The sequence below is a fragment of the Anser anser genome (assembly GCF_964211835.1).
Source record: "Anser anser genome assembly, chromosome: 2".
NCBI classification, from domain to species: domain Eukaryota; kingdom Metazoa; phylum Chordata; class Aves; order Anseriformes; family Anatidae; genus Anser; species Anser anser.
The window spans coordinates 108,375,558-108,397,776 of record NC_139721.1 but is presented as its reverse complement, the minus strand read 5'-3'; the positions used below and the strand labels follow the sequence as shown (position 1 = coordinate 108,397,776).

The window sequence follows — 22,219 nt, the reverse complement described above, 5'->3', positions numbered from 1 at the left end:
AGACTAGTTAAGACTACACTGTCTTGAAATCTGGCTTCACATCTCCCCTCAATTACATACAAACGGTGAGTAGAGGCATTTTGGACACATTCTGTAATTTTTTTTACTTATTTTTTGAAAGAGAAAAACGCAGTCATTTTTAACTCTTTCTATGGAGTTCTCATTTTCGCCAGTGAAAAATCACTATGTTGTTTTTAAATTAAGTCACTCACTTCAGCCATCTTCCCTCACCAGCTGCAAAGCCGGGGGTATCTGCATTGATCCAGCTCCGTACTAATACATTTCACAATCAGTTCAATTTATGCGACAGGCTGGAACCTGGGCTGAGACCTCTGAAGTGCCTGTAAACCAATCCTGCAGACAGCCGCTAACCCATCAACCGTACCTGGGAATCGTGTTGCTTAAAATATTCCATATATGCAACGTACTTTTATTCTGTACAAGATTCACAGAGGCTAGGATGGAAACAACAGGAAAAAAAGGACCATACCTGGTTTCTCAGACTGACAGGCTACACATTTGTTATCTTCCGTCTTATTTGGTACAAGGCATATTCCACAGTCCCAAGAGCCTTTCGCCTTCTTAAATTTGTCTCCAAAGCCCAGAGTGGCTGTTGTGTCAGTGCTGCTCGAGGAGGATGTCACTGTCACCGAGCTGTCTGTGACCACTGGTCATGTCAGAGCAGGCATTACTCCCGTTCCAGGTTTTGGTGTCTCACATGCTATACATTTTGTAGCTTCCGGTTTGTTTTGGACAAGACATGTATCGCAATCCCACGTTCCAGGTACTGTTTTGAATTTGTCTCCAAAGCCCAGCATCCCTGCTGGGGGCGCTGCTGGCTTTGAGGTGTCGCATTGACTTGAACTTACTGTCTGTTTCATACTCTCAACTGTTGAGGCTTTAGTAGCTTGACAAGTTACACATTTGTCCTTTATGTCTTTGTTTTGCAGAAAAGGGTCACATGTATCAGATTGCCAGTACGATGCTTGTTTAGAAGTCTCTTTACCTGCAGAAAAAGTTGTTATTGCAGGCCTAGTATAAACCACTGTGCTTGTTGTAGGTTGTGCAGACGTAGAAGAGCGTGTTTTCAACAATCCAAAGTCTAGGAAGCAAGAAAAAAAAGTCTTCCTGTTAGCGCAGCACCTCACTACATGTAACTAAGTGACTTTACTAGAGGGCAAAAATTTCAACTCAGGTGCCAATGGTTACAACTAGACATTCAGACCGAGCGCAACAGGAAGTCCCCAGAAATCTTATCGAAACGGATGAAATTTCATCTGCTGCACTGGGTCACAACAGAACATTTCGTTAAAGCTTCATTTAACTCTTTGTTTCCAAGCAAGCTTTAAATCAACATTTTCACTGGTCGATACAAGTACAAACAGACAGTAGCTGACTGAAATCTGACAGTCCAACGTGGAATGGAAATAATACAATTTGATTAGGACGCGATGCCCAATCGAATCAAATTTCTAAAGGTCCTCCTTCCGTAGCAGATGACTCAAATCTACTCCAGTAACTGTACAGAAGTTTGTACTCGGAGCAGCAATCCAAACGGTATTTTCCCACAGATGCTGAATATTAATTAAATAATAAAAACTCAAGACAATTGAACAACTGTCTAATTTTCTATAATCTTTTTCAAAATGCATCGGACACAGGACAACTCCTTATTTAAAAGGTGGCAATTTTAACAGAAAAGACAAGCTACTAATACAGAAAGACTAAAGGAAATGCATCTTAAACAGCAGCTCAAGTTGCTTGTAAATCTACCTTGAACATAGTTGTTTTGTGGTTTGTTTGTTGGTTTTTTTTTAGTCAAAAATGAAGTCTTTGAACAATGTGGATTTAGATTCTGCTTCTTTTAAACCGATAAAGAAAGTGAATGTCACTTCACTCAGAGGTCTTTCCTTAAACAAAATGCACAATGTATTTTCTCTCACTTAGCTCTTTCCAGTAGAGAAATGTGCTGCCTTCTTAACAAGTATGTAAGTTAGAAGAAGACTTTTGGGAAAAGATCAAATTCAATAAAGCCCTTTTTCTTAAAAGATATCTTTTCCACAGACACACTTTATGAAACTGTTGAAAACAATTGCAATTGCTTAAAAACAAAATTCAGAAAAGGGTTTTTAACGTAAAACACTCCACTTCTGTTTGCAGTTTAAATTTTAATCCACAGGAGCCATTGTAAGCTAAGGCCCAAAGATTCGCAGCTTTCGCCATGTATTTGGAACTGAAGCTCTTTCCTATTCTTTCTTCACCTGGGCTGAAGGTGGGACAGGAGTGTTGAGTTTTACAAACATTTCCTTTTCAATTCCACAAATTGTATTTACTTAAAATGAAACACCGATTATCTGGCTAATTCTCTTAGTACCTCATTTACAATTACATCCTAACACGTAAAGGAGATGCAACCCATCTGCTTTTCATCTTGCAGTTTTACTTCCAGCAACAAACACCACTTAGAATAGAAGGGGGCAGATGCACCCTAACAAACGCAGCGCTTAATGTAATGCTCTCCTACATTCATATTTATAGCAGATACTCTATTAACCATAAGTCGTGTGTTGGTTTTTTTTTTAATAAAAAATGCTAGCGTATTTTTTGCAGCATCTTTTTAAAAGGAGTTCATTATCTCACCAGGATTTTTTAGAACGTCTAAGACGCTTCCTTCCTTTAAGACGTGGGCAGTGGTGAAGGGACCACCAGCAAAATCTTTGACCTCCTCTTTCTGTGTGTTGATGTTGGTTGAGGTGGTGGTGTCTTTTGAAACAAAAGAAAACAAAACCAGCTTTCACAATGTGACCTAGTTAGAGCAGATTATACTCACTTTTGTTAGAAACAAGAATTTCCAGCTTTCATGCTTCTCACATAAGAATCTTCACAAATTCTACTTACTTTGCAATGCTTTATGATTACAAGCAAAACAAAAAGCAACAAAACAAAAAAAAAATATAAAAGCAGATCTGTCACTGGAAAAATACTGCAGAAGTCCAACACTGCCTGGAATTGCTAGCATGCGCAGACAGGAGAGATTGAAGATTTAATAAAGAAAAAAAGAAAAATCAGCACTTCAGATCTGAAGTGCTAAAGTTTCAGTTACCTAGGGTAAGAAAGGGCGTCACTGGAGTACCACTGGGTCCAGAAAGTTCTGCCGATTTTACAACGGGAACACTAAATGTAAACCCAATCTGCTATGAACAAGAGAGGTTTTTCAGATTCTCAAGCCACAGGAACTTCAATCGAATGCACACACAAAACCAAATCTGAAAGCTGCTCTTCACATTTGTAGCACGCATGCTGAATGACAAATTATAAGCCAGAAGCCTACATACTTTTCTCCATCAAGGCAGATTCTGCTTTAGTGTTCTGCAACAGCCTACTAAATGCCTAAGAAAAAAAGTCAAGCTCCTTTATTATTTTACTTACAGAAGACGTAGGTAGCACTTCTGCCTCAGTAGATTTCACAACTGGAGATGAAAACGCGAACTCAGGACTGCTAACAGTACTTGTTGGTTGTATCTGTATTTTCAAAAGAATTAAAGGTTTATATTTAAGAGCAACAACTACCTGAATTCACTACCCAACAGAAGTCCCGCAGTGACGTTGAAAAACCTGATGTTTGAGTTATTTTGCAGATAAAAGTAATAATAAAACACAGGGAAGTTTCCAAGTGGGTATAGGACAATATCTTCAAAACCAAATTCCAGAAACTGAGAGGAAAAGCTGGAGATGCTACTTAGGTCTAAATGCACGGAAGAGCAAGCCAGGAAGCTGAAGAATGGCAAACTCAGCCCAATGATACTCCAAGAACTTCAGCAAACACCTCAACATGTTAAAGCAGCTGTCTACTTCAAACCGTACAAAAAATATTTCAAGTACTCTGGAACAGATTAATGTTTATTTTATTGCAATAATATGCCAATTATTGCACCCTAGGCTCATCCTATGTGAGGCTTATATGACCACGTTACCTCTAATTTAATAACTTAAATAAAGTTGTGGTTTAACCATTGCAGGCAACTAAGCACCACACAGCCACTCGCTCACTCCCTCCAAGTGGAACAGGGAAAAGAACCGGAAGTAAAGAAGTAAAGTTGTTAAATTTGAGGTAGCATTAATGACTCATCGCATGTAATGGCTACCTGGAAAGACAAATGCCATAACCCTGTACATACTCCCCACTCCTTCCCCTTCTTTCCCCCAGCATTTATTGCTGAGCACGATGCTAAATGGTGTGGAATATCCCTTCGGTCCTCTGGGCTCCGCTGTCCTGGCTGAGTGCCCTCCCAGCCTCTTGTGCATCCCCGACCTCCTCGCTGGCAGGGCAGCGTGAGAAACAGAAAAGGACTTGTCACTGTGTAAGCACTGCTCAGCAACAGCTAAAACACCAGTGCCTTACCAACACTGTTTTGCTCACAAATCTGCAACACAGCATCATCTAGCATCATCTACTACGAAGAAAATTAACTCTACCCCTGCCAAAACCACTATAAATAACGTGGCATAAAGTCCACACCCCCCTTCCCCCCCAGACTTCCACAGCATTTGAAGCAGTTATACAATCACGTTAAATGGGAGTTGGCAGGCTCTAAGACTGAGAGAAGCAGAATCAAAACATTTATGCCTTTTTCCCCAAACTGGCATACAACCCCAATTCATTCAGCTGCGTAGAAACTAATATTTGTTAGTTTCATGAGCACCACAGAAAAAGTCAACTCGCAATAAAGCAGTATACTCATTGTAAACATTATTTATAGCATAAAGATCTACCTTGCCCGCCGCCGTCGCTGCTGCATCTGACATGCCTGCCGCCTCCGTTGAATTTGCCACGCTTGTCGTTGCCGCTGTTGACCTTGATATGTCCTTTGTCATCAGCAGATATGGCATGCCCGCCGCCATTATTGGATATGTCAAGCCTGAGGGCACTGTTGAACACGTTATGCCCGACGTCGCCGTTGTATATATCATGTCCTCCACCTCCTCCTCTGATAGATCTGTCAAGTCCTCCACCTCCGATGGATCTGTCATGCCCTCCACCTCTGATGGATCTGTCATGCCCTCCACCTCTGATGGATTTGCCATGCCCGTCGCAGCTGCTGGAGTTGCCGTGCTCATTGCTGCTGTTGAAACAGCGCTCGGTGACGCTGAGACAGCGCTACTACCAACGAAACTAGAATTGAACTGAGGCAGCGATGCAGCACTGATGGGTAGGGGTATGTTCGGTAGCACTGGTTCCTCCACTTCCTAAAGTTGCAAATTTTAATTTTTCTTATACAAGACATACTACTTTCTCACCCCATCGCACCCAATTTATTAACAAAATTAAATAGAACAAAAATCCATACAAATTAAGAGAAAGTAAGTTTCCAGAAGAAATCCCGATCTCCCCACCTCTGTCTACCACGTCATTTTAATTTATGGCAGGCCTGCTTCCACATTATACTCTATTCAACAACTGTACAGCAAGAACACTGAAAGTTAACTCAGGCAGGGATGTAAGTTGGTACTACTGATATTCAGTGCATCCTGTAGCTTACATCTGTTTCACAGTTTTGATTTGAAAAGTTTATGGAACTGTTGATATTTGGACCATTATTTTATTTGCGTTACAGGAATAAACAACAGTGTTTACGATTTCTTTATATTGCATCATCCGGAAGTCCCATTTAATGATTTGAAACTTAAATTAACTTAAATACTTAATATTAACTTAATATTAATTAAATACTTAATGTTAACGTAAATACTTAAATTAACTTACAGGCAGCTTATATAACATCCAATAAAAGAAAAAATAATCTGAATATTCATGGTCATAGTTTTATGGAATAGATTTTTCCTATTAAAATGAGAAAAAAACTCTCTCACAATGAGTTTGGTGAGTATCAAAAACTGAGTCATCGTTAGCAGACATGCACAATGCTCTCTTCTACTACTCTTTTTCACACTCTTGGCCTGTATCTTTCTGTATGACTTAAATATGAAACCAAAAATTAAGCTTTTTTTTTCTTTTTATACTTGGCACTCGTTTCAAGTATCATTCCTGTAGAAAAACTATACAAACCTTCACCAAAACTTCTCTTCTTAGGACTCATTCATTCAATTGCTAACGAGAAATGTTATAGTTTGAAGAATCTCCAAGGTAAGAGAATTAAAAATTTCAAAATTACATAAGCAAAGTTCAGGTATTCAAACACAGGAAATCAATTGGAGCCTGCTCTGAAACCCACAAGAAAACAAAAACAATGCAAAAATAAAGCGGTATTGTTATAATTTACTATGATGCAATAAAACTGACACACTTAGCTAGTTACTTCAGTAAGCTCAGTGACAGCAATTAATTTAAGAGTCACTTACCTGTTCTTGTACAGCTCTTGATAAATAGTGTATTCCTCTTTCCCTTCTCATTTTGCCGCCTCCGCTACTCACTCCTGAAGACAGACCATTGGACGCAGCAGTACTGAATTTGTAGCTGGTCACATTGCTAGCACACGACAGTACAGAAGTTGGGGGAAACAAGAGAAAAAAAAATTACCAGCCAAATTGTTTTTTCAAGATATTAGAGCTGTTATTAGTCCTAGAATTGAAACCTGCTGATCAGAAAAAAACTAAAGCTGTCTCACAAGTTGCTAAACGCTGGTAAATACTTGATGTTCTAAACAGGAAAAACTTTATTAACAGCAGCAATGAAAAGGACATACATAAGTGCACCGTTCACATGGGAACAATGACTAAGCCAGAAGACCTGAAATAGAAGAGCTGATTTAGATTGTTATTTTCCAGTGCTTCCTTTAAATAGGACTGGTTCTCTGATTCTGCGATGCACGTGTATCTTTTGCAGGGATATAAAAGAACAGCTCACAAAAATACAGAAAGAGTGCACATATGCACACATACACATGGGAAACACTGCCAACAGCTCTGATAGAATAGGGACGCCTTAGACTTGTGTGGCAAGGTAATATGGCCTAAGCTTCAGAAGCAGCTCTGGCTTTCATGTGGCCATCAGCAGGAACAGCAGAGGTGTTTGGGTATGCCAACATTCCAGAAGTCTTTTCAGACATGAATACAGATCCCTTTTGTAAGGCATACAAAGGCGTTTTTCTGGTACTTAAAAAAGCCTAGCTCAAAACCAGAAAGATATCCTAATCCAAGAGCAAATGGGGAAAAAATAACCCAAACCAGAAGTGGAATAGGGAATAACTCTAACAAAAGTACTATGGCAAGAAAATGAAGTATGCCTGGAAAAACCGTGACATCAAAGCTTATCTTGCAGCCAATCAGTCAGTCAGTACAGAAGTGCATTAGATCGCACTGGAAGACACCAGGTCAAACTCCCACAATACTGAGGAGGAGAACTGGTCTAAACTTGTCAAATACTTGACAACAGCCTGCTTAGCACTGTAACTGCATAGAGGAAGACAGATCCCTAAGGCATATGCTCAGATTTTTCTCTAATCCGAACTGTCAATCCATTAGAATTCTGAAAAAAGTCTTACATCAAAATAGATCTTCATTCAGACAACTATCGCTTGCCCATAACAGCCCATATTCCTCTTTCTGTTAACACCTGTGAGCTTCAAGGGGGCAAAGACAGTTGTCAGCCTTCAAGCAAGTCTAATCTACAATTGGACTCAGGTTTAAAATATATACACACACACACACACACATAGATATATAGCATTGGTGGGCCAGAGATTTACTGAGTATTCCAACTCAACTGTCCAAAGGGACTCTTGCCAGCAGATCAGTGTGGTGCTCCTGCTCCAGAACATGGCACCCAACAGAGACCAGCATCACAAAAAACACTACCACCACTACCTACTCTACAAACAAAAGGTAGGGCACTGCAATAAACTTTGTGAACGAAATCAAAAGCAGTATGACTTTGCTGTATCTCCTTCCTAAATGGAGAAGTAGAAAGGAGTTCTAACAGAGACAATTTAGAACAGTTTGAAAAAAACATAATTAAAACCCAGCACCTGATTGCACCTGTACCAGAACCTTAAAGCCAGTCGCTTCCACCCCTAAAAAGGTGGTTGTTGTGAAGTCCAACTTTTAGATGCCAAAACAAAGTGTTGAGTTCTTTCTGCAAGCCAAAGAATGCCCATGGTCACCTAAGAATTGCTTGGCAGATGAGCATAGAGTCAACAAAATTCCCTGCTACTGTTCTTTGAAAAGAGCGACCCCCTAAAAACCGAGTGCAAAGTCTCTTAACTCAAGCATTATTACCCAAAACACCATTTTCCCAGAAGGAAAAGCCATCAATATTATCTGGAGGATAACTCATTTGACCTAAACCAAGAAAGCAGTATAACACAAAGCAGTCTCCTCAAGAAGAAATTCAATTAATTCTGCTGGATTTTTTTTATTTTAGAGATGAGTTAGCATTTGGCCTCAAATGATTCTAAAGAACACATGGTCTTCATGTGAACTCAAAGCAGACAATTAACTTCATCATGAAAGGAGTATTAAAAAAAAGAATAATAAATCATAAACCTTCCTCCATGTTTTTGCTTAAAAAATAAAGAAAAAAACACATCAATAAACATCCTCCTGAACTGTAACTCACTTCCCCTACTTCACCTTCTAAAGAATACTTCAGAAAGAATCATCCCATTAGGACAGAGCTTTCAAACTGCAAGCAATTAAATAGCTAAAACTAATAGCTTTTCCCCTAGGGAACATTAGGAGGGACAAATTATTTTGTTATAAGTAAACTGAGTTATAAACCATGAAATATCTGTCAAAGCAAAATTTGTAACGCTACAGATTTAGTTAAACTACAAAATGAGCCATATTTCCTGTAGAAGGAAAAAATTAGGCCTTCAATAGCAAAGATCCTTTCTGTGGATACAGCATTATAACGTGCCTCGTTTCCCATCTTCATATCCTACTCAGAAGATAAACTTGGGATAAAAAGTGGTGTATCAGTAGTTTTATTCTTGCTCATCTTCCTTCCTTTCATAAAAACAACAATTTTCTCAAAGTTATATTGATCTTCAAACACAATCCAGACTTTGCAGCTGCCTCAAAATACAAAATTTTCATTGGATTTCCCATTCCTTTTACTGAGAACTGTCACCACCTTTCAGGTGCAGACCGTACTGAAAAAGGAGATTTCTTTCTTCCTTCAAGTAAGTTTTAAATTAATAGATGTCATACCTTTCAGATGGTTCTGCTCGCTGTTCTGCAGGCAAAGTCTTCTCTCTCATCCCCTGCAAGTTAAGTTTAGTTCAAGACTTAGCTGAATATGTACAGAATACACAAAGTACCAACAACCACTTAATGTGGTTTTTTGTGGTTTTTATTTTATTTATTTATTTTTAATTTTATAGCACTGAATACACCTCACCTACTTAACGTTGTTCCCTAATTCAGCATTGTGGGTACAGTTCAGTTAAATTTTGGGGCTAAAGTAAGCATCACTGCTTCACTCAGCATTGAGGACAAACTGATAGAACACTAAATCAAATTTGTCAAATCCTCCAACAAAGAAAGTAATTACTTTAAACAAAATGACAAAAATTGTGTGTGTGGGGGGGAGAGTTTTCATCAAAACTTGTGTTTACCAACCCCGTAAAAGGGACATACTTTTCTGTTTTCTATCATTTATCAACAAGAAAAAAAAAAAAAACTCTACCCCCCTAAAAACTAAGCAGTTGCTGCTATTTCACAATGGTTCCCACTGCCTTAAAGCTCGCCTCAAACATACTATCAGTACTTTTTGCAAAGATAGGATAACAATTGGTTTGAGAAACATTCCAAGACTGGAAAAAAAAAACAGGCACATAAGGACTCAAAAATGTACTCACTTGGAACTTTGTGTCTACTCTCTGGCAAATTTTGCTGGACTGAGTAGTTGAAGTCGGTGATGGTTCAGAATACCGCGTATAACGCATCGGTTGACGGTTTACCGTTGGTGTCACAAGTCTCTTAACAGGTGGAGGCTGGAATGCATTCTGGGATTCCAGCTTTGAAAGGGAAACAGCAATCAATTTATCCTTACGTCCACCCAAATTAATTCCAATATTTATTGATGAAAACAAATTACAGAACTATAAACCTCCCCCCATCGGTCTTGGCACTCAGTGAACGCAATTTGAAAATTCTAAAGACCGTTCAACTTGTAGAGGGAAATCACCAGAAAACCAGTAACGAAATCCATAAAGCTATATATAAGTAGCCAAAGTCTGACTGAATTCCATTTCAAAATTTGGCAGTTAGCTTCATAGACAAAATAATTCATGCTACCATAATTAAAATAACCCATGTTCCTAGAATATGCTCCTATCTTTTCCTCTGCCCACACTGTGATTTTTTTTTTTAGTAGCTTAATTCATTAATTTAACATTCGAAGTGTTAAGCAACTAATTATACAGGCTTCTGGGCTTCACATTCCCTACATTTTCCCCCTTCAAAGTTACACAAATAATAGAACACACTCAAAAAAAAAACAACTTGTCAGTCTTACAATAATCTCATTCATTAAAATATGATCCAATGCTTTACATGTGCATTAGATGCACTTCAAGTAGTGGGTTTGACTTCCCTTTTCAAAGCATTTTCACAGACCAGAGTTAATTTTTAACACAGACCACTGCGTGTTCTGCAAAACTGACTTAACTGAACTGTCAGACAGAAAACAAACCCTAAAGGCTACAAGATTTACCGATGGCTCCGCCTGCGGTCTTAAGGATCAGAAAATACAGTCTTAGGAAGCATGCTATTGTTCAAATCAATACCAACAGGAAATTTTTGTTTACGCTGCAGCTTTAATTTCACAGTATCTCCCAGCTCTTAGTAATAGGATTCACACTCTCTCTAAAGTATATAAAAATGCGTCTTTCTAAAAAATATTACATTCAGTTTGAAACCTTGAATAAGACATGTTTTATGTAAGTTCACAAATCTACTTCGAGTGAACGACGGTTCATTGCTGGTTTTAAAGGTAAAAAAGAAAAATATTAATTCCCCCAGTTAGGCATTTAATACACCAAGAGCTATTCTGCCTGGTACAGTTCCTTGAAATAAGAAAAATACCACATCACTGCTACCCACTGCAGAAGTTTAGCCCGAGTGCACAAGTGTTCCGTCAACCGCATGTTCACTTTAGCAGGAAAACACACGATCGTCTCCTCAGCAAATAATTGCTTCTCATCACGGGCTACCCTTCTCCCGCCACCATTATGAATTCTAGTATTATGAATAGACAATCTATCTCCTTTCACCCACTGACAGCTGCGTGCAACATTCATTTAGTGGCTGACAATTTCAGGCTCTCTGTTGCAAATCTGGCAGATCTTTCTTAATGCCTTATCACAGGTGTATTGCTATAATATAACTGAGAATTCACACCAGATTTGGTTTTAGTTATTTGGATAATATTTATGATATACTTCACTTCTCCATGCCCTTGTAATTTGGCAGATGGTGAAAAGATGGTCCAGGAAATCTGAGATGTTTGTAAACTCTGAAGTGATTGTAAACTTAATTATACATCCATCCAATCAAGGAATTAGCACAGAAACTTCTTGAGACACTGTCCCTTTTCTCATTAGAACAGAAGATGAAAAGTTTGCACATCTTGTTATTTCCTTCAGTCACCTGATCTTCAAGTGGTCATTTAAGGGTTTTGCAATTTAATAAGCCCAAGGATACCCCTAACTAAAGTCGTCAAAAAAAGATGACTAGTTTTCATTTTTTAAAGAAAATGAAAGGAAGTCATGCTTTACCACAGCATTATCACCAGTTCTGTGCTACCTCCAAATAGGAATTTAGGAGCGTTAAGATTTATAGCGTCGGAAAAGAAAAAGAAAAAAAAAAACCTCTACCCCCCTAAAAACTAAGCAGTTGCTGCTACATTCATTTTAGAACTTTACCAAATGGAGATTGTGCTGGCTAAACAATACAGAGATTGAAAGAGTTAAAAGCAATAAGCAACCAGTATTACTGTCCACTTTGATTTCCAGCCTAAGAAGCCCATACACTTAACAAGTGGTCATTTGTACACTCAGACTGATACTGGAAACACAGATGTTTTCGCAGAAAGAGATGCCCATTTAATTTTATGGAAAATTTATCAGACTCCAACGATGGTTCATCGCTGGTTTTAAAGGTAAAAATGAAAAATATTAATTCCCCCAGTTAGGCATTTAATACACCAAGAGCTATTGTGCCTGGTACAGTTTTGCAATTTAATGATACCCCTAACTAAAGTCATCAAAAAAAGATGACTAGTTTTCATTTTTTAAAGAAAATGAAAGGAAATCATGCTTTACCACAGCATTATCACCAGTTCTGTGCTACATCCAAATAGGAATTTAGGAGCGTAAGATTTATAGCGTCGGAAATTAACAATTTTCCTCCTCTTTACTTTGAATGGTGATAAAAAGCACAAAAACTAGTTTTCTGTGCCCGAATGAACACGGAAGTCTGTACAAAGTCTATATGACCACTCAAGGAGTATTTTTCTATTTGTGATCATTTCTTCAAGAGAAAACTTGCCTCAACGGGAATTTTAATATGCAGCTTCACCCCAAGTTGGGGGACAAGATAAAACGACTTGGTGTGTTCTAGAGTTGTTGCTCTCAACTTACAAAGATAACATAATTCTTAACCTGAGTAATCTTCACAGCCCATCATCTACTGTGGATACATGCCAATATTAACTTGATTTGATGTCTATGTTGTCACTGAGGTTTGAGAAAATTTTTCTAATAGTGATAAAGCATTGAAAAAGTTATCTACCTCAGCTTAAGACATTATTGGTTCTTACCTTTCTTCGTTTGGACTGGAAGTCAGTAATATCCGGTTTATCTATGTCCGGAGGCTGAGGAAAAAACAAAGCATAACTATTAGAGGGCAATTTTTTTCTCCTGAGAGAGAGGGTTCCCTGCAACAAAAATGTGGGGGTTCATGGTCAACTTACACAACACAGCGGCAAAACAGATGCCATTCTTTTAGCATCCTGTTGAAAAAATAGCGCAATAAATTAAACCTGCCACAACGTAAGGAAGAATAGTTTTATCTTTATCCTTTGATGGCACATTTACTAAGTTTTATAAACACATGAAGCAAAAACAGATTAAAAGAAGTGCTATTTACCAACAAAGGGCTTGACAGCTTCTCCATTGCCTCCAAGATGCGCCGTGCTGAGGTACTTAAGGTAGCGCGGGACCGCACAGTTTCTTGTCTAGCTTTCGCTCTCCTTTGTGCCTGAAAAATTAGCATTTTAAGTGTTACAATGGTCAATTCTGAGCTAAAGAGGCATGTATTTTACGTCCCAAGGCTACACTGATGATACAATCAATATATTCTGATGACAGAGAAACATGCAGTCACTGGGAGTTTAAGCCATAAAGAAGAGAATACATTCGGAGTTTAATGAAGTTTACCTTGGGCCTCAGTGCATCTTGCACGTGCTTGTTGCACGAGCAATAAAAGAACTCCGTACTTGTAAAAGGTCAAGACGGATGATGCTAGGACTGCTAAGGCCTCCGAAGCAGTAATCAGGGAAACAGAACTCAAGAAAAGGCTTGTGGTACAGAAAGCATTTTCAGTAACAACACAGACCTCAGAGTTTCACGATGGTCTAAGTGTACCATCTTAAAATCAGTGTATACAATCATAACCAGGAACTAGTTTTACTTCTCTCTTGCTTCCTCCCTTCCCCCAAGATTAAAGTTGGCTGCAAATCTTTGTCTTAAAAGATAAAGATCTGATTTAAACTGTAACAGATCTAAACATTACACTGAAAAAGTAAACTGTTTATTTGCACCACCCAGCTTCAAATATCAGTCGAAAACTTCCTTTGGTGTGACTTTTTTTCTTCCCAGGTTAAACCCCTCAAATAACCACACTGTGCTTATCACACGATGTGAAGACAGGAAGCAGACCACGCAGCATAGAAAAACACAAGTGAGACTCACAGAACCACAGAATGGTTAAGGTTGGAAGTGACCTCTAGAGATCGCCTGGTCTACCCCCCCGCTCAAGCAGGGCCACCCCGAGCAGGTTGCCCAGGACCATGTCAAGTCAGCTCTTGAAGACCTCCAAAGAGGGAGACTCCACAGCCTCTCCGGGCAACCCGTGCCAGGGCTCCATCACCCGCACAGTGCAAAAGCATTTCCTGATGCTCAGACAGAGCCTCACGTTTCAGTTTGTGCCTGTTGCCTCTTGACCTGGCACTGGGCACCGCTGAAAACACAATGGCTCTCTATGCTCTTTGCACCATCCGTTCAGGTATTTATATACACCAATAAGATCCCCCCTGAACCTCCTCTCCTCCATGCTAAACAGGCCCAGCAGTCCCTGCCTCTCCTCAGAGGAGAGGTGCTCCCAGTCCCTTGATCTTCTTGGTGGCCCTTCGCTGGACTCTCTAGTACCTTGCTGTCATTCACAGCAAGCAGCAAGAAGCAAGCTACTCTCTCCTTTAAAAGCCTAGTATTTTGGTTCCTCTTTTTACCATAATGCAGTAATATTGTAAAAAACAAAAATAGCCGACCAAAGAGGGTTCCCAGCTTTGCACCACAAGGTTTCAAGGTTTCCCTTAAGTGAGGTACTTCTACTGCCCTTTTTCCGTTGCAGAAATGGACTGTCAGAACAGAGCCAGCAAACCCGCGTTTTCATTTTCTTAAAATTCCTTTTGATTTATCGATAAAAGTCACTTTCATTTAAATACATTCCTACCAAACCTGATTTGACTTTCCTTTTCGATTCAGCTCTAGCTAATCAGAGTTGTCAGCAGTTTTTATTTGCTATTTCCAAGAACTCTTGGGGGCAAATAACTCTCTCCAAGAACTATATGAATCGTTCAAAACAGAAAGCATGTTACTGCTTATCTTGGGACTGCATTTAGTCCTGCATGCCTCTGTGTAACAGAAGAACAAAGGATCAGCAAAGTTGATTTTAGATATTTTCAAAGACTGCAGGTTTATACAACATATCCATAGCATGAATGTAGGCATGCTTGGAAAAGAAGATCCACAGATAAATATTAGCCAGGTTTGACTACTGTAGCTTTTGCTACCATAAAGACAAGTTTTCAAAGTTATGCTGTCATTGGTTTTTTTGCATCAAGTTATTTTAACGTAATGTAGTCAGAGGCAGACAATGGCACTTAAATGGAATTTTTTGAAAGACCTAACAACAGAGGAAACCCCAACTACCAACAACTAGCCCAAACTGTCATTCTTGTTCTTTCTGACAAGTATTACCTGTGGTAAAAACTGTCATTAAAGAATTTAAACAGAAATCAATCTCGTCTATTTTTGTAGACCAAGAGGGCAGAAGAGCAACTGTTACCACATATTCAGCTCCCTGCTCAAAGCTCCTTTGGCAGTGCTGCTTTTTTTATTTCCATCACTATTTCCCACTACACTACTTTTCTCATACCTGATAAGGTTCCGTCTTTGGCTGCCTTGATCTTACAGCTGCACCACCGGCATAGGCCGTCTTTCCGGGGTAAAATGGAGAAAACCCAAGCTGGTTTTGCTTAAAAACAGACGTGCTTCCACGTACCTACGGAAACACAGTATGAGAAGTGGATAGAAAAACAGGTACACATTCAAACTGATTAAAAGAAATACTGTGCAGTACTTACAGGACACAGTCCTCCAAAAACAAATAAACTGAATGCAGGTTTCTTAGAGCTAGCTGCAGAATGCTGCGAGAGGGAATGAGTTCTTTCATCTTGTGTGGGCCAGAGCAGTGACGATGAAGTATTTTTTAAAACTGCAACATCTGCCAAAATGACGTATGCTAGATGTAAATGCCTCTCGTACGTACAGAACTTTAACAATAAAGATCACACTAATTCAAGTTCTTCAATACAGAAAAATAAGCATGACTTCAGCTTCTTTAAATAGATCAACTTCACGTACAGACTGAAAACCAAGTATCACCTACAAACTTGAAAACTGTTCACAGAGCTGCAAGTAGTTTTCAGCAATCTTACCAAGTTAATACTGTGCTTCCAATGCAGATATTTTTTTCCTTCAGGCTAAGATAAAAGAGGACCGCATAAACATCAGTGCATTTGTACGGACAAAGCTTTTTTCTGTGTTGGTAAAAGGCTGGAGGCCAGCACAGATCATAATCGCACAGGTTTTAAACCTGGAAGATTCCCCAAAGGCTGCTCTAAGAGTTAACGATCTTCTGCCCATGTATGTTTTACGAAGACACACCAGAAAGTTCTAGTGCACTCAGGTTATATTGCTAAAGCCCAGCAACTCTACTCTCAGCTGTACAAAAGTTCTCTGGAAAACCTGCTGAGCACACGTCAGTCCCTGTCTATATGGGGGACTAGAAAAAGCTGCAAACCTGCTGTTCGCCCTTTCAGCGAGAAGACCTACGTACCAACCTACATCGACACGATGCTTATTTTTTATTTTAAAATGGTGTGCTTTCCTCAATGAATTTGGCAAAAGACATGAAAGTATTGACAGCTGAAGCCTTCTACCAAGAAAGGTCAAAAAACAGCCTATAGCTTATGACAGAGTAGTTTCTTTATCTTCTCTTGCTGAAACACAGGAAAACATCTCGTGTTCCTATTTGTCACCTGCACTTATTCACATTTAACCAGCTGTCTGTTAGATATTCTGAGTCACTCTTCCTTCTAGACAATCAGCCTAGTTGTCAAGCTACGGCAAGTCAGCCTGATTTCCTACCGTCCCAGTTCAAAATTTACATATAACCTAGCTGAACGTGTATATTTCAGCATTGACTCTTTCTAACATCAGGGTATCATAAACGTATTCCAAAGCACGCTTCTATTAAAAAGGTGATAGGATTATATACTTCTAAAACACTAAAAATTCAATTTAATTCTCGCATCCAAAGTTGACATTCACCTATTTTATTTACTAAGGTGATGTGGAATATTAAAGAACGCAAGGTACTTCACATTAAAAAAAAAAGTCAATTAAACAGAGAACACAAAAATCACCTTCATCAGATGCTCTAGAGGAGGAATCACTGGTTGTTGGGATGTTATCATCGTCTTGTTGAGAGGTAGAATCTTCTATTTCTTTTATGAAGGACAGCCTAGGACTGCCAATGCCAAATATAGAAGATGTCGAGGGCTGACAAGGTGGGACAGGAGAATCCAGCATGGTGTAATTCAGACGGCTCCGATGAAGAGAGGGCCTTGTTAACACAACTGGGAAGTTCAGTGCTGATCTACTTGTGGATGGTTCTAGACAAGAACAGGGAGATAATTAGCTTTGCTATAGACAAGCTCACAGAAGCCAAAACCTGTTTCCTATCGACAGCCATGCTATTGCCAAGTTCTAAGGCAAAAAGAGAGAAGCCAAATTTAACTTCTTCCTCACCCAGATAGGGTTGCATCTAACTGTCTGGCTACAACAACAACACTGCTTGCGATACACAGTATTAATGTTGCATCCAGAAGTAGTTAACTATGAGGTTTTACAACACCACATTCTGACCCCGTGCTCAAATGCTCTAACGCTGACTTGGCCGTTCACTAAATCAAACATATATACTCCTTCTCCCATGTACAGCTTGCAATAAGCTTTACAAAATTTGAGATTACACGGTAAATTACAGATAACACTGCAGCTTCCATAATATTGGAACAAAGGTTATATTGATCTGAATACACAACATGAAAATGAACGTTTGCAGTACTTTTTTCCCAAGTTCTTCCATATCAGCTCACGTTAGAGGCAAAACATCATCTCCTACCCATTAACTATTGGGATTTTGACCCAAGGGACAAGGATGTTGACCCAAGTAACCAGATGAGCATTTTTCCCTCTTGAAGCAAAGGGTCTGCAAACAATGCCAGTGGCCTGGAATAGGTGGCCTTGAAGTCTGTCTTGCTAAATGAATGGAACTATGCATGGGTATTTTGCCTGATGAAAGCCTACTGTCTCTCCCAGGAATCTGGGCAATTCAAATGACTTTGAGCCACTATCCTCTTGATACTTGAACTGAAGCTTAAACTAGTTAGTTCAATCTTCATAACCACTGCAGTACCACTAATTAGCTCTCCAAACCATGAGCAGATTTTTAGGACAGCACCGTTTGAGATACAGAAAGGTATTCAGGCGGAAGGCCACCCAATATAGGCTCCAGCACACTGATACCTCAGAACTGAAGAAACACATTGGTTTCAAAATGTAGTAATAATTAAAAAAAAAAATCTTATTCTTAAGCATAGTAAGCGACACCCACGGACAGCAACATAAGCTGCAAAAGGTTCCAGGGTGTCCACCTGCTCCTGATCTCCTGGAGTTAGCAAGCTTGCAGTGCAGCTGTTCTTAATGAAAGCTCCTTTCACGCAGTTACCTAGGAAAGCCAACATGTGTTCCTCAGTCATGAAGACCTTCTCTATTCTTTTCTCCAAACTCATTCCCAAGCTACAGCTACACAGAAAGCCATCAATCTCCTTGTTTACAATTAGATGAGATTGGAGGCAAAGATATTTCCTCATTGTTTTTTGATTCTGCCAACAACAGAAGCAACTGACTTTCCACATTATCTATGGTTACCTACGCACGCTCAGACAAAACTTCTTTACTTATTAAAAGCTGACTTCCCCAAAACAGCTAATTTAAGAGAAACTCAAATAAGAATAGATGCAAATTTATACAACAGGACTACAGGAACAGTGAGAGGCACTGGATATAAGACAAATTAATCTTTCATGAGGTAAAGGACTTGCAAACCTCGTTGCCAACGGTCAAATACCTTCTCAAAGACACCCCCTCCCCCCGCGTAGACCTTAAAGTTATTGAATATTTTAAGGATAATAATCTCATAAACCACATCCGTGCACAAGTTCCCCAGTTCACCATCAAGTTAACGAGGAACTTTACTAAATTGATCAAAGCCCAGAACAAAAAAAAAACACAAAACAAAGTCGGGACACGAGACGGAATTTTCCTCTGCCATTCTAGCATCTAGTCTTTTGTTTCGAAGACTGCAAAACAAATTAATTTTTTTAATTGCCTTAGGCAATTAGACAGATTTTCATTCCATATCTTTTAAAAGATGGAAAATGCAACCCAGCACACTTGCAAATGACTTATTTTCAGCATTTAGCACCTGGCTAATAGAGTACCTAAAGTTAACTGATGCCTTCCAAGAGCATAAGATGTATGCTTCGTAACTGTGTATACAGTTTAAAGCTAAGACGGTTTCACAAACAGTTGTTTTGACTTTTTTTGTTTTTTTTTTCATTCTGTCAAAACCCTCATTCCAATTTCCTTTTGAAATTCAGATTCAAAACTAGAAATCTGTGAATAAATACAGATGGCCAGAATTCCAAATGATTTTTCACATACCTCGTCTACTAATTCTTGCTGGTTCAGGCGTGAATCTCTCATCGATTATGGTATCTTCATCTGAATAATCGTGGTGATAGTTTACCGGAGTCTCCTCCTGGTTTGCAGATTCATTTCTGTCTACACACTCCTCCTCACGCTTATTGAAATACTTCTGCAGCCAGGCCGGTACAATATTTTTCACCGTTTCTGTCATTCTGCTAATTATTCCCTGCTTGAAAGAAAAAACACTTGTTTAATTACAGAAACGCAGTCAACAGCATATGCTGGGATACCACCTTCCACGGACCTTGAAGACAGATATTATACAGCAAATATTCAGAAGACGACGACGAGGTTGATCCCTGGCATAGGATCGCTACACTTCTGGTAAACCTAAAATTCACCTAAGATTGATTTACAACTACCTATCACTTTCTGCACTTCCAAGTGACCTTGGCAAGGTTCAAAGTTCTGAAACCTCTGCCAAAATTCACCAGCAGGTCGTCAATCTGCAAGGCTATCAGGAAACTCTACGCCTGAACAGCTCCTGACCTACAGACTTGTTCCAGGACTCTTCCTCTTCGCACCCTCACGTGAAAACCAACTAAACCAGAAGTTCAGCAATTATCTACTGCGACAGTCAGGACCATACTACCCATTAAAATCAGTGAATCTAAATATTTTCAATTTTAGTAATGCTGAATTGCAGTGACTATACGCACAAAAAACAGTTCTGCTCTCAACAGTCAGGCTAACCCAGAAGATGTCCTGGAAGAAACACAGCTATAGCTATAGCACCAGCACCTCCTCTTGCAAGAGCCTTCTAAAGCTGTTGCTGTATTTTGTAGAAGACTGACTCTGCGGCATACATCGGGTACGATCGGAGAATTCCCACCTGACCGAAAGCCCCAGGAACTACGGTTAAATAAAAGATACATTAATATAAATGAATATAATTAATAATAAAAATTAATAATAAAAAATAATATCCAGAAAGCTGACAATCATTAGCTAGGCATCCTGCTAATCATCCCTCCTGCAGGCAGGGGGAAAAAAAAAAAGTAAATTAGATCCAGGACTAGTTCCCAGGAACTTTGAAGCTGCTAACTATACTGTCTACAGTGCCCAGGCACCTTCAGAGCTTAATGGTAAGAGACAGAGGGTTTGGTGGGCTGTAATTACGATCAGAAGCACACAAAACACATCTATTTAAGTATTTCTAAGAATCGACTTATCGACTAAAGTTGTAGGGGGAAGGATGAGAAAAACAGCGGGGTAGGGATCAGAACCAGAGGTATAACCTCACAAAATCGCATCGGTCGCTTTCGTGCCTCCCCAACTGCATCACTGAGAGACAATTAACATTAAGCCACAGAACCTTCTGCTGAGTGGACATGATATTGAAAATAAACTGAAATTAATTGACAAATGCTCTAAGCAAGCTATCTGCTCAAAGCTCGTCCTTTTACGTTATGAACATTTGCACGATTCGTCTGGTTACAAAGCTAACTGCTATAATAAATGCACACATGTAACACCTATCAGTTTGTCTATTTATCAAATCATTAAAATTCTTCCCCGATAAGTTACTGTTAATTTGATCTGCGCTGGATGTGCAGCAGCCATTCTCTGTGCAGAATCCCCCAGATATCCCCACGCACGTGTTTGCTCTGGCACACTCTTTAAATAAACCTACTGGAAAACACGCAGAGATAACAGACAATGGAAAAGTTAGAAAACCATCTCCACTGATTATTTTTAATCCACGTGTAAGGTTTATCAGTTAGCTACACGGTGTCGGCACACGCAAGCTATGGCACTTTCAACATTAATGCACTGTTCAAGCCAGAGGTTTCAACGGTTGCTCTGTAAGCGTGGGGAATGTTTGCATTGCCCTTCCAGGCCAGCTTTAGATGGACAAGATTGATTGTCAATATATGGTATAAGGGACTTGGCATTTCTGCAAGTGATAAAAACCTAATTGAGCAGCTATCCATGCGTAGCGCTCCCTTGGTTTTGCATATGATAATCAATCCCCTCAGCTACGTTGCTCATTTCATAGCGGAGAGGTTTTGGCTGAACAAACATGTGCAGAGGGCATCTCCAGAGCATCTCTCTGGGCGTCCTGACATTTCTTAGCAAAGAGCTGCTGGGAGGGATCTCGGCGCGTCCCCCCTCCAGCACGGGGATTTTCACACCCCGAATTGACGGACCGCTTTCACCGTCAACCTGCTGTACCCTACAGCACAAACGAGAAGCAAAGCCTGGCAGGTAACGTTCAGAGAATTGATGATGGGCTGAGGAGGGGTGCAGGGAGCGGGGAAAGCCCTGGGGGTGGCACTGGGGGTCCTGAGGGCAGCGGGCTGGGGGTGAAGGGGAGGGGGAGGAGGGGGGTAATGGGCTGGGTAGAGGGGTAAGGGGGTAAGTAAGGGGCTGAGGGGATAACTGAGGGGGTTAGGAAGGGGCTGAGGGGGTAACTAAGGGGGTAACTAAGCCGTTGAGGGGGTAACTAAGGGGGTAACTAAGCGGTCGAGGGGGTAACTAAGGGGGTAAGGAGGTGGGTAGGGGGTAACTAAGGGGATAAAGGGGCGGGTAAGGTAAGGGGGTAAGTAAGGGGGTAACTGGTGGGCTGAGGGGGAAGGGCCCGCTGTGGGGGGGCCGCTCCTCACCCGCTTGCTCCTGGCACAGGGGGGCTTCGCGGCGCCCAAACGGTGGCGCCGCCTCTTCACCTTGCCGCCGGCCGCTCCTCCTCCTCCTCCTCCTCCTCCTCCTCCTCCTCCTCCTCCTCCTCCTCCTCCTGCTCCTCCTCCTCCTGATCGGGCTCCTGGGCTGCCGCCCGGCGCCCCGCCGCCACCGGCCCTGCCACCGCCGGCCATGCCGCTGCCGGTCGCGCCGCTACCGGTCGCGCCGCCCGAGGCCAT

The 22,219-nt window shown here is 40.4% G+C and overlaps 2 protein-coding genes across 2 annotated transcripts in view; both read right to left on the bottom strand.

Moving 5' to 3' along the window:
• Positions 1 to 670, bottom strand: part of LOC310894404 (uncharacterized protein C6orf52) — an 8,461-nt gene extending 7,791 nt beyond the window's left edge. The window contains exon 1 of the mRNA XM_083824466.1: positions 491 to 670. The gene's annotated coding sequence lies outside the window, so the exon portion shown is untranslated. The remainder of the gene's footprint in view (positions 1 to 490) is intronic.
• Positions 670 to 22,219, bottom strand: LOC310894372 (nuclear pore complex protein Nup153-like; the record flags this gene model as incomplete). The annotated part of the gene is made up of 15 exons (XM_083824367.1): positions 670 to 1,102; positions 2,641 to 2,763; positions 3,104 to 3,194; positions 3,430 to 3,522; positions 4,774 to 5,247; positions 6,361 to 6,487; positions 9,169 to 9,221; positions 9,819 to 9,977; positions 12,782 to 12,835; positions 13,111 to 13,221; positions 15,400 to 15,525; positions 15,608 to 15,747; positions 16,952 to 17,200; positions 19,317 to 19,530; positions 21,968 to 22,219. The coding sequence occupies 15 exons, from the start codon at positions 22,217 to 22,219 to the stop codon at positions 672 to 674; spliced, it is 2,697 nt and encodes an 898-aa protein (XP_083680493.1). The 3' UTR covers positions 670 to 671.